Genomic DNA, 17,798 nt, shown 5'->3' on the forward strand with positions numbered 1-17,798 from the left:
TCTTCTGTGTTTGGAACATGCATGTGCTTAGATTTGCAAATTATTAACTATTGTTAGTTCTGGTGTTCAAGTGAGAGAGTTGTGATTTTCCTTTTCCAAAAACTCTTGTATACTTTTTTTGTTTCTGCTTCATTCAGCATTCAGCTTGGTAATAACAATGAGATTAATCTTAGATTGATTTTGACACCTTGTCTGATTTTTCTAGCGTGTTGACACTGCAAAGGTATCAGATACCATACAGCGATACGTATGAGAACACTGATTTTTCTGCGATGTGAACACTGATTTGAAGGATTACATAGTCGTTTTCTTCAAGTTGCTCAGGTTATGAGAGTTGTGCATTGTACAAATTTTGCAATGTTTTTTGGGGACACATTGGAAGAGAAAAAATAAGCTTTGACAGAATTTAGTGAAACTGACCAGCATAATGGCGCATGATATGTAGCTGAATGCTACTAAAATGTCATCCTTTAGTTACCTCAATTGATAGCCAGTAATGTGATAAAATCGGCAGCCAAAGCATTTAAATGACTTATAGGTCAATTTCAAAGAGCTGATAAATCATTAATCTGTAATATTAATGAATAAGATACAGATATGTCAAAATCTCCATCTAATAATATTTTATATTGTTTTGGGTCGATCACAAGGTCAATACATAAAGGTGTAATTACAAGCAATATGAGAAAAGACGCGAGGAACAGGCACGACTTCGCTCAAACATAGAACATATAATTCCAACCTCATTCTAATTTTTCATTGCTGGATCTAATCAGACAGTGATCAACACGAAGCGTTGGATTAAGCGAAAGCATTTATAACTGTCTAGACTATATAAAGCTCTACATGCGCCATATCCAAGTATTCTATTCACTCTCACAGCCAACCTAGTTCTCATTCACTGACTGACTAAGACGTTGGAGAGCTAATCTTACAAGTCAACCCCACTCTGCCGTATCAGAAACAAAATACACCATATTTGAACTCTATTTCACTTCATCGTCAACTACTTCTGATTCCAAAACCGAACAGTAGCGTCGTGTATGCGAATCGATTTCTGTGAAACTCCACGAAAAATATTTCTTTAAATTGAAAGTCGTTAAACATCCGATCTTTTTCCTATTAAATCATCAATCTCCTCCATGCACGGATCATTGATGAAACTCGTGAAACAATGGTAACATCGAAGGCTACTCGATCATCTGTTCAACGCAACATTGTCGTTGTGGTCGCTGCAAATCAATGTTCCCGATCTTGCAAGGGAGACTCTGGTTCTTCCTATGACCGAGGAAAATACTATATCAGTGACTTCTCATTCAACTCCTACACCACGAAACCCAGTCCCTCTAACAATTGGTTGAGATACATTCCAAATCCATCAGACTTTCTAGTCTTTTTAACAACCACTCTAATGATTGTGATGTCTTTATTGTTGAACTTGAGACTTCACACAATAGGGGGTTGAATTGTGTGGTTTGAAAAAAATTAATTTTAAAACGTTTTCAAATTAAAAATAGAGTTTGAAAAACTTAGGCAGCATAAAATAAATAGTAGAAAATAAATTGCGGAATTTAAAGAGTTAAGGAAAGAAGAAGAACACCAAGATTTATAGAGGTTCGGTCACATATATAAGAACCTACTCCTCTCCCCAATAATTAATCTTGAGAGTTTCCAATAATAGTTGAGAGTTTTTAGTAGGAAAGACTCACGACCTCTCTTATACAAGGAAACGATTGTTGATCTTCAACCAAATAATATGAGACGGTGAATATGGGTGTTTGTGTCTTTTCTTCATTATATTGTTGAGAGTGAAACGACCAATCTTCCTTCCCAACAGTGGATTAAAACAATTAGTCTTCTTTCCACGAACACGGACCTTGGAGCGCTTAGTCTTCAAGTTCCAAAAAAACTAAGCTCAATACCTTGGTTTAAGCCGGGTCAACCAAAAATCTATGAGATTTTAACTGGGTTGATCTCAAATCCATGAAGCTTTTAATACTGGACTGAGTTTCAACCTATCTTGGTTTTAATCGGGTTGACCAAGAACCTATGAAGATTTTAACACTGGTAATCTTCAACTAAACCTAGGATTGATCGCACAATCCCCAAATATAAGCTTTTTATAGGATGAGTTTATAACCCAAATAAATCCCTAAATGGACAGCATTCATAAAAGTGTGTACAAGAAATTCTCTTGGTGAATTTTATAATTCTACCCGTTCCAGAATTACAGATATATCCTCACAAATGAAGTTTTCTTACAAACATATTTTGCTAAAACATTTAGTGAGAGAAAGTTAAATAAAACTTTAGAGAGAGAGAGAGTATAAGAGATAAAAGTGTTAAAACACGATTCTGGATGTTTTGAAATGCGAAAGAGACCTCTATTTACAATCATGAGGTTGATTCAAAAAGAAATTTGCATTTAACGTATTTTACCCTTAGCTAATCGATTAGAGAAATTTCCTAATCGATTAGATAATACAAATACATGTTTGTAAGCTCTCAAAATGGAAGATTAAGATATCTAGTCGTTTCACAGAATCCAGGCACATTCAAACTAGCTCAGACCTTAAGTTTGTGCATTTCTAATCGATTCGGCATATGCTCTAATCGATTAGAAATGTCAAAATTTTGCTAATGCCTTATTTTACTCCTCCAAATTCATATGATACAACTTCCAAAAAAATTTCAAAGTATTTTCTTTCGGTAAATTATTTTGAAAAATAATTTTAGTGTGTGTGTCTGTTTTAGCCTTGTGCTTTTATGGAAAAGTTTCTTTGTTTTACATATGTTCACTCACTTACTAAATTAGGAGGTTACTCATTTTCTACAAGCTGTTGCCATGTGCTGCTCTTTATGTTGGCACTGCTTAAGATCTCTTGATATGAGGCTTTAGATTATTTCCATTTAATTAGCCTTCATTGGATAGTCAAGTTTATCAAATCATAATAATTAGGTTTACATATTTAAGCGCTTAATCGTTCATGCTTGACTTATCATAGTTGTCATCAGTGTTGTCATCATGGTGGTTGTCATCATCAAAAGTATATGTCATATTACCTGCAAAATAAGGTTACACGTTCTCCCCCTTTTTGACGATGACAACACATCTATTTAGAGAGGTGGTAAAATAAACAATATAGTTATATTTTGAGATATTAAACTCCCCCTAAGTTAGATAGAAGATATATCTTCCCCATGAGAGTATACTTCAAAAAACACCAGAATCCATAATGTATCTTGCAACTACCAATCACTCTTAATCTTAGAGTTGAATAACCATAACAATGAGATTTTGGCTAAAGGTTGAAGATGATTGGTGTTCAGAAAAATCTAACACAACACTTAACTAGAACACACAAATTAAACACTTAATGAAGTTTTTATTTAAGTTTGAATTGATAGAGGAAGTGTTTGTGAAAGGAAAAACCTCTTGAGTTTTTAAGGATTGTGAAAAAAATGGATAAATTCTTATAAAGAGATAAATAAAATTATTTATAAATTTGCAAGAGACAAGGAACAAAATAGTTGAAAAACAAGCAATTTGATTTGACTCGGATCCTAAAATTATGATTTAAATCAAGTGAAAGAGTGACTTGAACCAAGATGATAAAATCTGGATTTTGCATGTTTGATTTGAATCATGATATTCATTGTGTGATTTGGGTCAAGCAATTATCTGATTTGAATTACATAAGTAGAGGTGATTTTCCAAAAAATTGTTCATGCATAATTTAAATCAACCATATTTGTGATTCAAGTCAAGTTGCCTTTGATTCGATTTAGGCAAAACCCTGACTTGAATCAAGCCTGCGTCATCATTTTCCAAATTTCACTTATACGCTTGATTCGAGTCAGCCAATTTGTAAGGTTAGGGTGAGAGTATGTTGGGTCAGGTTAAGTTTTGCTAAACCTAAATCTACTCTGTTAAAAACATTAAAGTCTAAGTTTGGCCTATAGCCCGCGATAGATTTATTTTTAGGCCTGAGTTTGACCCCTTCGAATGCTTAATTAGCTTGATAGCCTAATTAAAAGCCTAATTCATTTGAACATATGTAAATTCAATTATTTTTATACAAACTAAAAGAAACTAAAAGATCAATCATACTAAATGTTTGTTTGCATTCAGTTATTTGCGCTTACTAAAAGCCTAATTATTTTTGTGTTTTAATTCAAAGTAAAAAGTACAATATAATAATAAAAATGAAATTATTTATATTTAATTAAATAGGACAACCTGATAGACTTAAAAGAATATTCTAAGTTTAAGGTCTAATCTTTTTAACTAAATTTGTTTATAAAAGATTAGGTCTTTTCTTAGTTTTTTAAAATCCTGCTTCCGGAGATACATATTAGGAAATACCTTTTTTGTCAAAATTTAAATTTTTCTTGAAACTAAACTACATATACGAAGTAGTTTAAGCTAGTAAGTATTGAGAAAAACTTCAAAATAATTTAGTTAAGAGAAGGTTCCGTAATTACACCTACGAAATAAATTAATATTAAATAAAAAAGTATTTTTGGAGATATACCTCCAAAAACCTAAAACATTTTTGAAAGCACATGATGTCGAAGTACCCAATGATGAGGTTAGAGTTTCTCAAAATAAATATATTGATACACATTTAATCACACTTAATTCTTTTTTAAAAATATGTTATAATTTGCTTGATTTAAAATGTAAAACCCCCTCCTACCCTCCTTTCAAAATCTCTCACAAAAAGACAATTTTATTTTGCATTTGTATATGTTATGTTGGAAAGAGTGCCGATTGAAGATTGGGTGTATTGAAATGAAATGCTATTGATGCAGAGTAGCCTGGGACCAATATTACTGTTCCTATACGATGCAATACATGAATGGTGATTGACGAAACATGTATACAAGAGTGCAGTTTATGCATTTCACCTCATTGGTGTTCTTGTTCGGTAACTTCACATCAACAATGCAATTTTTGATCGTTCGTGCTTAACATCCCGTGATCGATGGTGATTCTTTTCCAGCTTTGGAATTGCCCCCTACTCATTCCCAGAAAAGGCCAAAAAGTCATTTTGTAATTGTAGCTTTTTTTTTTTAATAATCTAATGATTTGTATTTAATAGACAATTTGTATTTTTTTTAAGATTATTTTTTTGTATAATTTAGGCATCATTTTCACGCAATTGTAAAGATTCTTTAAGACTGAGAGAATTATAATATAAAAAATAAAAAATTTCAAAAGATTTAACATAGCTGCACACTTAAAAGTGTATTCGAATTAAAAAAAAGTTTAATTGTGATAACTTTTTTTAAATAATATTTCTATTGATTTAATAATAAAAAACACAATTTATTTTTTATTATATCATTAATTACAATAATAAGTATGTAAATGTAATAGCAAGTTTGGTGTTTCAAGTTTTGTCTGAATCCTCTTTAATTTCTTGTCAAGTCAAAAGACTAGTTTATTTTGATTTTTTTTTAAATGATTTTTATAGTGTAATATAATTTTGTATAAAAAAAATTTTAAAATTTCTTTCATAAAAAATTTAAATAAAAATTTAATTTGAATAGTTATGCTAAAAATGTTATTTTAAGTATTTTATTTTTTTATTAAAGCATTTCTTAAATATCAAAATTTCAAAAAATCACTTAATTTTGAAACTATTTCAAATAGATTTTCATAAAAATCATTTTTGAAATACCACTTTTTCAAAAAAATTATAATTTTGACTATGATTTGAACTTCAATAATGTTTGTTTATGTTATTGAATATCAAAAATAATGTTTCAATATAAAAAAACTTATAATATTTTAAAAAACAATTTTGTAAAATTTATTTTCAAAAATAAAAAAAATTTCTTTAAAACTGAAACAAACCGATCCAAAATTAATTGGAACAAATGTATAAATCTTTATTTTCTTCTTGACAGTTTTTTATCTCACATATTTACCGTCAGAGTAATTCTTGCATCAATTTTATGGCAAATATATGTTTTAATTGTAGACCTCTCTTATTTTTTAATTTCATCCCTTTGGACATTAAAAACGTTTTTGTACAAAATAAATTAGGAATATTTAACTTCAAATTTTTTTCTTGATGGATTTTTTTTGTTGTAATTCCATCCTTTTTATAATTTTTCCTTTTTAATAAAATTTCACTAAAAAAAGTCTTGTACAACCTAAATCTAAAACTACTTTTAAAGTAAAATTATTAAAATATATTTGAAAAATGGTTTTTTTTATTGTTTGAAGTCTCTCTTTTATCAATTCAACTATAAAGTAATATATACAATTAATGTTTATATTTATAATAAATTAAAATTTTCTAAGACATCATTTTTATTCAAAATTTTGAGATTTAAAACTGTAATAGAACCCTTTTGAGTTTTATCCACACAAGTCTTTCATAAAAAAAAATTTGTTTGACCTTTTCATAATCTATGTAGGTGGGACAAAAATGAAAGTGGGACGGCTCATACCTTAATACTATTATTTTTAGGATCATGTTAACAATAAAAACTTGGTGTTGAAAAAAATAGTTTTTTCAAAAAGTATTTCTATAGTTCGAAGAATCGAAAAAGTATGAATTCGATAAAAGAATATATGAAATTTTGATCAATTTTACTAAAATAAAATGAATGATACACTGACAGTATAAAAAAGTTTTATATTGTGAACCAATCACAATCATATATCTCAACAAATTATTCTGTTATATTTAAATTATTAAGATGACAGGATAGTTTATTACATTTTTATTGAATGACAGTGTAAAATATTTTTACAAGGTCAATGGATCACCATTAAACCCTTTTCTAAATATTTAAGACTCACTCTCATGTCCATTTTGTTTATTACATCAATTTTCATTCAACTTTGTTTTATTATTAACTTTTTATTTTGAAAAATTGTTTAACATTGCTGTTTTTTCATAATTGTGACGCTATGTACAATGTCAGTTTCTTATTTAAAAATAAATAAATATTATTTTGATTTTACAATTAATAATTTTATATATTAAGTTAAAACCCTTTTACCAAATTATTTAATTTAAAATTGATATAATTAGTAATAACTTGTATTTTACTCAGTGATATAGAGAAAGTTAATTTCAATGACTAATAAATATAAAATTAAAATTTTAATAGAAATATATATAATGAATAATCACATTCTTATATAAATTTTTATAGAATATAATTATTAATCAAAAAGAAAATAAAAGTCATATTCAAATAAATAATCTTAAGCTCTATACATATTCAGTCAAAATAATAATGAATACTACATTAAAGAACAAGAGTTAAATGGTTTTTTATATAAACTAATATCTTGTAAAAAAAATTCTATAATAATAATAAGAATGTTACAAAAATTAAAATAGAATAAATATTAAAAATTAGTAGACAAATATATATATATATATATATATATATATATATATATATATATATATATATATATATATATATATATAATGTTTGTCTAAAAAAAATAAGATAATTAAAAAATATAATAAAAAAATGTTTTTAAGGGCACAAATATAAATAGATAAAGGAAAATTATTTTCTTAAAAGAAATAATAAAATAACATAACCAGAAGATGCGTTTATTTTGGCAAAAACTTTTATATAATTTTTCTTAATAAAAATATGATATAGTTAGTAAGAAAAAGTAAGGATTTTTATAGAATGTTTTTGGAAGAAATGTTAGATTTATTAAATAATTGAAAAAAAAAATTTAAGTTAGTGACATTTGATAAAAATATGATAATTAAAAAATATAATATAATTATCAGGAAAAAGTTAGAATTTTTTTTTGACAAGTTAGTGGAAAAAATTTCTTTTTATTAATAGAATAAAATAAAATAAAAGGAATATAATAAAAATATTGAAAATAAATAAATATAATAGGTTATTGGAAACAACAACAAATGTGATTTGAATAGCTCAAATGTTTTTTTGCTAGTAGGATTAACAATTAATACTTGTAAATCAAACGGCTTTCACATTAGGAAGAATTATATTTTTTTCAAAATAATTAAAAAAAATAAGAAAATAGAGTTAAATAATATATATATATTAAAAAGCATAACTTAATTAATTATTAAAACTAAAATATTGGTTTTTTTGTCAAAATTAAAAAAACAACATATAAGTTACTAACTTACTCCATCATAAAGCTAAAAAGTTGATGCTGAAAAAAACTAAAAAATATTTTTAATAATGAAAAGAACTTCAAAAAAAAGTATGAATGAAATATATAAATATATGAACTTTTTCTTTTTTGGTAATATATATATATATATATATATATATATATATATATATATATATATATATATATATATATATATATATATATATATATATATATATATAAACTTTTAATTTGACCATATTTAAAGTCTAATAATATTGAAAAATGATATTCATACGTCAAATCCATACACTACACCGATATACTATTCACAAATACGTGAACAATATTTTCACATTATTTTGAAATTTTAATAGATTTTTTTTAAAAACTACTTTGATTAATGAAATATTAAACAACAGTGTTATTTCTGGCGACATAATTCATTCTGAATGCATCATGAACAGTTTTTAACTATTAAATATTGAATTTATTAAAATACATGAATATCTCTAATAAAGGAAGGGTGGGTATTAATAAAGTAGCAATAGCATCATGATGTTATGTAATAATATTTTTGGTGACTAGTAGCATTTTTCAATATTAAAACTTGGTTAATAAGTTTGGTTAATATATATTCTAATAATAAAAAATTAATATATATATATATATATATATATATATTTACATATATAATTTAGATTTTGATTAATATTATGTATAAAATTAGTTAATACACAATTTATAATTTAGTTAATGAGTTCTCTAACATAAAAACTTAAATAGTAAAATAAAATTGTTTAATTGAGTATAAAAGTTAGTTAATACATTTATAATTTAGTGTCAGAACATGATTAATAGTATGCATTTTATTAGTTAATAAAGTAGTGAAAGTGGCTAATGAATTATAAGAAAAATAATTGGTTAATCACCTATATTTTTGTGTTAATATAAATGTGAAGTTGGTTAATGATATAACTTATATTAATAATGTTGTAAAATAAATTTATTTATTTTTTAAATTATTTTTTCTTAATAAATAATATTGTTTACCGTATAAATACGGTGAATATGGTGGATGTATCATATATGTGTAAAAAATTGTGTTGACATAGCAATGCTGAATAAGATCATGACATGATTCTTTTGATTTGTACGTTCCAAAAGAATTGTACATAATCCAAATTAATTCACTCCATTAATCTCCTTGTCTTGTTCTCTACTTCTCCTATCCAATCATACCTATACATGTCAAAAATATTCATCACATAATTAACTTGTTGGCTAAAGATCGGACCCATTTGGTACTTTATCAAACTCTTTATATTCTTTTGCATCCTACCTCAATCAATGTAGCATGTTTTATGCCATTGATGGATAATAATTAGCATTTTATTTTAATGAAACAGAAGAATACTTAAATCCTTAACCTCATTTCCCATTTTGTTTTCTCCTCTCCTTTTTCTTTAACCTCTCTCTATTGACATGAAATTCACATTAACAAAACCATTCATTCTTCGTTGTTTTCTCATCTCTCTTTTTCTCTCCCTCCCTTTTCTCTTCCTCCATCTCTTCTCTCCCCAACCACCAATAACCACCACCATCGCAACCACCACCGTAACAACCACCGGCCTAAAAATTCGACCCGGTTACACATCCTACGAAACCTACATACAACGCCAACTCAACAAAACTCTCAACCCAAAACTCCGCAAAATATGGACCACCCGCGACTGGAACCGCAAGATCCCAGTTTTCGCCAAATTCTTCCAACAACTCCAAACCAACAACCTCCTCCAAAAAACATCCAAAGCCTTATGCATTGGCGCGCGCGTTGGACAAGAGGTTGAAGCTCTACGAAGAATCGGCGTCGTTGATTCCATCGGAATGGACCTCGTTCCGTATCCACCGTTGGTCGTCAAAGGCGATTTCCATAACCAACCGTTCGATAACGACACGTTCGATTTCGAATTCTCTAACGTCTTCGATCATGCGCTCTACCCGCAGAAATTCGTTGCTGAGATTGAACGGACGTTGAAGCCTAACGGCGTTTGTGTGTTGCATGTGGCGTTAGCGCGGCGCGCTGATAAATATTCTGCTAACGATCTTTACAGTGTTGATCCTCTTGTTGCGCTTTTCAAGAATTCTGTTTTGGTTCATGTGGTTGGTGTTGATGGGTTTGGTTTGGACACTGAAGTTGCGTTTCGTAAGAAACCACCCAATCGTCATAGATTGTAATTGCTTCTTTATTTTTCTTGTTATTACATTTTATTTTATTTTTGGATATATTTTAATGGATTTGTAGATTTTTTTTTTTTAACTTTTAAATGAAGCATCTATGTTGATTTGTAACTCATTTCTTAATTTTTTATGATTCAATGCATAAATATAAGGAGTTTTAAAAAACAGTCCGTGTAAAGATTTTTACAATTTTAATTGATTTCAGTTGTCTCAGCATAAATTAATTTACTTTTTAAAATAAAAAATAAAATAATAGTATCATCAATCAGAAATTCTTGTTAAATCGATTTTTTAGGCACAACTAATAAGAAGAGAGCAATTTTTTTATTTTTTTAATTTTAATTTTATTTTTAATTGGATTCATGAGGTGATTGAGATTATGAAGGAGAGAAAAAACTCTTTATTTATTTTTTAATTAATTAAATTTTATGATTGGTTGTGTATAAAACAATTTTTTATATCGGTGTCCATTTAAGAATTTTCCATCATCAAAAGCGTTTTATTCAGCCGTTACTTTAGAGTAGCAGTAGCCAACAAGAAGAGAATTAAAATTCAAATCTTTCACCTAATATTAAGTTTAGTATTTGGTGAATGGTGTTAATTGGGAATCTGGGAGCTGATTATGGGATCAGTCCTTTGCTTGTGGATGAGATAATTTTAATGCTTTAATTAGTTAAGTTTACTCTAATTAACAAAGTTAGTTTATTGTTTATAATGTTTATCAATATTGTTAAGTTGGACTTTATATTATTTTGAAAAGGTTAAATTTTTCTTTTTTTGGTTTATCACTACCAATTTAGTCCGCTCAGAAGTCAGTTCGTTCTCTCTATCAAGTGAATTTCATAATAGTTCATGTATTTCGAGTAGTTATTATACTAGTGATAACAAAAAGTAAATTGATCAAATTTGACAAGAAAATTTTTTTTATTAATATTTTATATAAAAACTTATCCAACAATAAATATATTAAATGTTTTTAAATTAAATTAAATATACATTAAAAATAATAATAGTAAATAATTTTAAATTATTTAACTTTGATATAGTGATATATTTGAAGCTTTTTTTTCTTATAAAATGATAGGAAAAAGTACTAATTAATATTAAAATTATTTAAATATTATATTAATTTTGTTAAATTAATTTAATTAATAGTTATATATGGATATTTATCTGTCTAACCGAAGCATCTTTCCCGTCACATTTACTTATTATTTTTAAGAAAAATTCAAAATATTTGTCATCTGACTATTTAATGTTTGATATTTATTATTAAATACTTTTATCATTTAGTTATTTAATATTATGTTATATTTTATAATTTATTTTAAAAAGAGTTTAAATTTTAAATGAATTTTATCTAAAATATATTAATACACAACCTAATTTTATAATAAAGAATTTTTAAAATATAATTCTTATTGAAAAAGTGCTCTTTTTTGACATAATAATATATAATAAAGTGCTCATTTAAACAACAAGATTATGGATGCTTTAACACATTTGCACTTCACGTAGTGTATATGTTAATTACGATGTAAAACAAGTCAAGCATAATATATGTACAAATGTAATTGGATTGAACTTTGTGATTGTGTCGTTTTCTCTAGTTGCGCTTAGTGCTGTGGCACGGTTAGATCGATACGTTGCAACCAGTCCTAGGGGATGGGAAAAACAAGTTATTAAAGTATCACTTTCATTAGAGTTAAATATATAAGGGGGTTCTCTTCAATATTTTATAATTTAATTTTAATTTTTCAATTTTTTTTTTTAAAAATAAGTCTTTCAAAGATTTTCCGTTCTCATTTTTTATCCATTACGTTAACTTTCTCTTACGAAAACTTTCTCTTACGAAAGCCGATTTAAATTAACAATTAGTTAAATTTTGACACTCTACAAGTGTACGTTTATTTCAAAATTTAAAATTGTATTTCTCATAATAATATTCTCGTGATTCTTGTTCCTAGAAATATTATTCTCACTTATATGTTTGGTAGAAATTTAAATTTTCAAGAAATAACTGTAAAATTTGTTTAATTTAAAATTATAATAAAATTAATATAAAAATAATGTGAGTGACAGTGGGAAGTTATAGTTAGTTAAATTTATTCTCATGGAAATGTTATATTCTCACCCTTTAATCTTTAATAAAATGAAAGGAAACCTTGAAATAATTTCTTAAAACTTGAATCAAACATAGAAATATCACATTTCCATAGCCATATTCCTGAAAATAATCTTTAAACCTTGAAACAAACAACAAATAAATAGATTACCACATTGAATTTTGTTAGATTAAATTATTTGATTGCATGAAATTCGAATATATTAAAAGCTTCAAACAAAGCTTATAGGCTATGGTGCCTAGAGCCAGGTCACAAGTAGAGTATCACCAGTTAAGATGTAGTTTTCAATGAAATTGAAATGGCTTTTAAGGAAATCGATGATGTTGGTCAAAATGCAAAAATATCTGACGAAGAGCTGGAACATGTAGAGATTTCTGTTGAGGTGGAGCACGTTGGTGCTGAATTCCATATCCCAAATGAAGTCAAAGAAGAAGTAAAAGATGTTGAGGAAGTTGAGGAAACTATCGATGACTACATATTGTTAAGAGATAGGTTGAGAAGAGTCATCAAGACACCTCAGAGACTTGAGTATGCAGATCTTATAGCTTATGCCTTAATCTCTGCAAGTGAAGTTCTAGACGAAGAACCTAGAGACTATAAGAAAGTTATGAGGAATCGAAATAAGACTGAATGACTGAAGGCCATGAATGATGAGATGAAATCTCTTCATGATAATCACACCTGGGAACTAATCAAGAAACTTGTTGGAGCAAGGTTAGTCATCTGTAAATGGAATTTCAAAGTTAAGGAAGGAATCGATGGAGTGGCGTCGAAGAGATACAAGGCAAGGTTGGTCGCAAGGGGTTTCACTTAGAAAGAAGGTGTCGACTTCAATGATGTGTTTTCTTCTGTTGTGAAGCATATGTCCATTCGAATGTTGCTTTCCATGGTGGCACAATTCGATCTTGAACTGGAACAGATGGATGTGAAGAGTGCATTCTTGTATGATGATTTAGATGAAATGATCCTGATAAGGTAACCTGAAGGGTATATAGAAAAGGGGACGGAAAAGTATGTGTGCAAGCTAAACAGGTCTTTATATGAACTAAAACTATCTCCTCGACAATGAAATAGGAGATTCGACAAGTTCATGGCACGCATAAGGTTTGTTAGAAGCCAGTTCGACCACTGTGTTTACTTTTGATTTCTACCTGGCAATTCATTTTTAATTTTGTTGCTTTATGTGGATGATATTCTCATAGCAATCAAGAATGTTGAAGATGTAACGAGGTCAAAGGATGAACTCAATAAGGAGTTTGATATGAAGGATCTCGGAGATGCATCCAGAATTCTTGGGATTGACATTCGAAGAGATAGAAAACAGTCGAAATTATGCTTATCTCAAGAGGCATACCTACGGAAGATTTTCGAAAAGTTTGGTATGTCGAATTCAAAGCCTATTGTGACTCCGACAAACCCTCAATTCAAGCTGAGTATATATCAGTGTTCCCGCACTGATATCGAAAGAGCTTATATGAATAGCATCTCATATGTTAATATAGTAGGTTCTTTGATGTATGATATGGTATGTACTAGACCCGACATATCATAAGCAGTAAGTCTTATAAGCAGGTACATGGCGAATCGTGGAAAGGCTCACTGGCAAGCATTAAAGTGGGTTCTAAGGTACATAAATGGGTCTCTGAACAGAGTCCTAATTTATGATGGATCCTTGTGTGAAGATAGTAAAGCAGTAATCAAAGAATATGTCAACTCTGATTATGCAGGTTGTGTGGATTCTAAAAAATCTATTTTTTTATATGTTTTCACTATGTTTGGCACAACTATTAGTTGGAAAGAAACACTTCACAAGGTTGTTGCTTTATCAACCACTGAAGCGGAATATATTGCTCTCACTGAATCTGTGAAATAAGCATTGTGTCTTGAAGGCTTTGCGAAGGAGCTGAAACTTCAAGGTCGAGGTATCACTGTTAAATGTGACACTCAAAGTGCTATACACCTGTCGAAGAACTCAACATATCATGAGTGAACCAAGCACATCGATGTGAGGTTACATTTCATCAGAAGAGTAATCGAGCATGGAAAAGTCCAAGTGCTGAAGGTTTCGACATATCACAATGTTGCTGATATGATAACCAAGACATTGTCGAGTTGCAAGTTTTTCAACTGTATGTAGTTGATAAAGCTGCATGAAGAAAATTAGTTTGGTCTTTGATACTATAGAGTTTGTTTCAAGGTGGAGATTTGTGAGAATTGGATCGAACTCTATTAGGTCGAAAGGTAGCTTATGGTTCGATAGAAAATATGCATGAGGTCGAAGCTTGTTCACATGTTGCTGTCAAAGATCTACATATTGTAGTCAAAGTATGTTCTAGTATGTGGGTGTCAAAATGTTAGGGTTGTTAGTATTTCGAATTAGGCATGTATATTATATCCAATTGTTTAAGTTACTTTGTACCCTAAGTTAGCTTGTAATGAGTATTTGTGAAAAAAACCATTAGTTTAGTATGTTAGGTTTATTATAAATAACATACTAGTCTCTCATCATTGCACACGACAAATCCTAATTTAGGATGAGGGGTTATTTGTTATTCTTGTAACACTTGTAATCTTGATTCAAAGAGAAAGTAAAGAATAACAGATATAACCAATTCCTTGTTGTTCTTCTTGCTTCCGATTGTGTTCCCTATTATACTATGTTCTTGGCATCGTTTTCACAACAAAAACTTGCATTACATCAAAGAAAAATATAATGTCAGTTTTTGTTAATGGAATGTTGGTGATTAGTTATTTTAATTTTGACAATATGTTGTGATTGTTCTTTGTCAATGTTTGAAATTTGCACCCTTTTTTATTGTTTATATTGATAGAAAAAATATTTGTCAATAAATATTTTATTATTAGTTATTTTGAATTGTGATAACATGTATGAATAAATGATAGACAAATTATTGTTGAAATTTTGACATAGTTTGATCAATTTTCGGCCTAACTTTGGGCCTAATTTTTGTCATATTTTGGCCTAACTTTTCCCCTATTCATTTATTTTTGCCATAGCATGGCATAATTTTTATCATAGTTTGACATAATTTTTTTTCCAAAGTTTGCCATAATTTAAAACATTACTTACGACATTTCCATAAAACATTGTCATAATTTATAAAATTTTAATTGTATTCATTTGTATTGTGGAAATACATTTAAATTTAAAAGTATGATATAATTTTTCTCCTTAATTGTTTTAATATTTATATGGTGTGGGAAATGAGGTTAACGAGTGGAGTGAATAGTTAATGAATAATTTATTTTAAATAAAAATTGTTAACTTGTGTTAGTATTATACATGTGTGTCTACACGAGCTCGTGCATTGCTACTCGTTTTTAAGGTGGCATGTCAGAACTATCATAATAGCGAAAATGAATGTCCATTTATTTATATTTTTGACAAGTTTTATTGAAATCTAACATAAATTTTCAAGTAATTGGTGTTAAAATAAAGAGTCATGCCTTTTGATTAATAAGTTGTTTGTTCGTGCAAAAGTTAATATTTCTATATATAGTTTATATAAGGAGTATGTAAGATATTGGATCAAACTTTAGTATGATCGAAGGGTAGCTTATTGGTTCGAAATTTTGACAGGATCTTAGCATGGCGTTGAAGTCTGATCACATGTTGTTGTCAAATTCCTGTAAGCTGTAGTCGAAGTATGCTCAAGTATGCTGTAGTCTAAATGCTAAGATTGTTAGCATGTCGAATTGGGCCTATTTGTTAAGCCCAATTATTTATGTTAACTTGTTCCTTAAGTTAGCTTCTCTAATGGATCTATGTGTAAAAGCCCATTAGTTTAGTGTGTTAGTTTTATTATAAATAGCATACAAGTCTCTCATCATTGCACACTACAAATCCTAATTAGAGTGACAGAGGTTATTTGTTATTCTGTAACACTTGTAATCTTGTTTCAAAGAGAAAGTAAATAATAGCAATTTATAACCAACTCCAATGTATTCTTCTTGCTTCCCTCTTTCCTACCCTTATGAGTTTCTTGCCAAGAAAAAAGCATATTATACTTTGTTCTTGGCTTCAATTTCAAAATAGATTGGTGCGTTGAGCATGGAGAAGATGTCGTCATCAAAGTATGAGATTGAAAAGTTTACCGGAGAAAACGATTTCGGTCTGTGCCACTTGAAGATGAAAGTCCTACTTGTTCAACAAGGTTTTTTAGAAGTGTTGAAGGGAGTCGCAACCATGGACGTTGCGTTAATAGAGAAGGAGAAAACGACAATGGTAGAGAAAGTCCATAGCATCAACTTATTGAGCCTTGGTGATAATGTTCTTAGACCGGTCTCAAAGGAGAATATGTCATCAAGATTATGGGTAAAACTCATAAATTTGTACATTACCAAATCGTTGGTAAATCGACTCTACCTGAAGCAAGCTTTGTATTCATTCAAAATGAGTGAAGACAAAGTATTGGTTGAGTAGTTGGATATGTTCAACAAGCTGATTCTTGATCTTAGAAATATCAATGTTAAGATCGATGATGAAGATCAAGCGTTGTTGTTGTTTGCTTTGCCTAGGTCACATGCTCACCTCAAAGAAACTCTCTTGTAAAGAAGAGAGTCCCTGAACTTTGAAGAAGTTCAATCATCCTTGTATTATAAGGATTTGAACGAACGAAAGGAACAAAAACCCTCTTTGACTGGTGAAGGACTGTCGGTTAAGGTGAAATTCACAAAGAGAGTTGGCAAGTTCGACAAGAAGAAGGGTAAAAGTCAGCAGAAGTCTCATACAAGAAAAGTGTGCCCTAAAAGCCTAAAAGATCGTGGAGGTGAGGATAATGGCAACGCTGCCATTGTTCAAGATGATTTTGACTCATCTGATGTTCTTGTGGTTTTAAGGAGTGACTCAAGTAAAAAATGGATTATGGATTCAGGTTGCGCTTGGCACATGATTCAAAACAAAGACTTGTTTTTGGAACTATGTGATCAATATGGTGGGTTTGTATTGTTGGAAAACAACAAAACTTGCAAGATTGTAGGTGTTAGATCTGTGAGATTTAAGCTTCATGATGAGTCAATACGGTTGTGATGTTGTTGTTGAAAGTGCATTGAAGTATTTTGTAGTTCATCTTCCTCAGTTTCCTTCAATTTACTTTTGACCCTTTGATTTTTAGCCTAGTACCCCTTAGGATTTATCTCACCCTTACCTTGGCCAAGTTACAACCCGAATAAAAGTCCTTTTGATCTTTGTGCGCATGTATTTCAATTGCGTATGTAAAAGTCTTTTCATGCTTATGGTAGTACTAACTTTCATGTTGTGCTTTAAGTGTAAACAGTTAACCTAA

The 17,798-nt window shown here is 29.0% G+C and overlaps 1 protein-coding gene across 1 annotated transcript; it reads left to right on the forward strand.

The window, feature by feature from the left end:
- The first annotated feature begins 9,433 nt into the window (after nucleotides 1-9,433).
- On the forward strand, nucleotides 9,434-10,467 carry LOC131607827 (uncharacterized). Its single transcript, XM_058879782.1, has one exon. It carries the CDS (start codon nucleotides 9,611-9,613, stop codon nucleotides 10,361-10,363), a length of 753 nt encoding a protein of 250 aa, XP_058735765.1. The 5' UTR covers nucleotides 9,434-9,610; the 3' UTR covers nucleotides 10,364-10,467.
- The last annotated feature ends 7,331 nt before the right edge of the window (nucleotides 10,468-17,798 follow it).

The sequence above is a fragment of the Vicia villosa genome, linkage group LG5 (genome assembly GCF_029867415.1).
Source record: "Vicia villosa cultivar HV-30 ecotype Madison, WI linkage group LG5, Vvil1.0, whole genome shotgun sequence".
Lineage (NCBI taxonomy): Eukaryota > Viridiplantae > Streptophyta > Magnoliopsida > Fabales > Fabaceae > Vicia > Vicia villosa.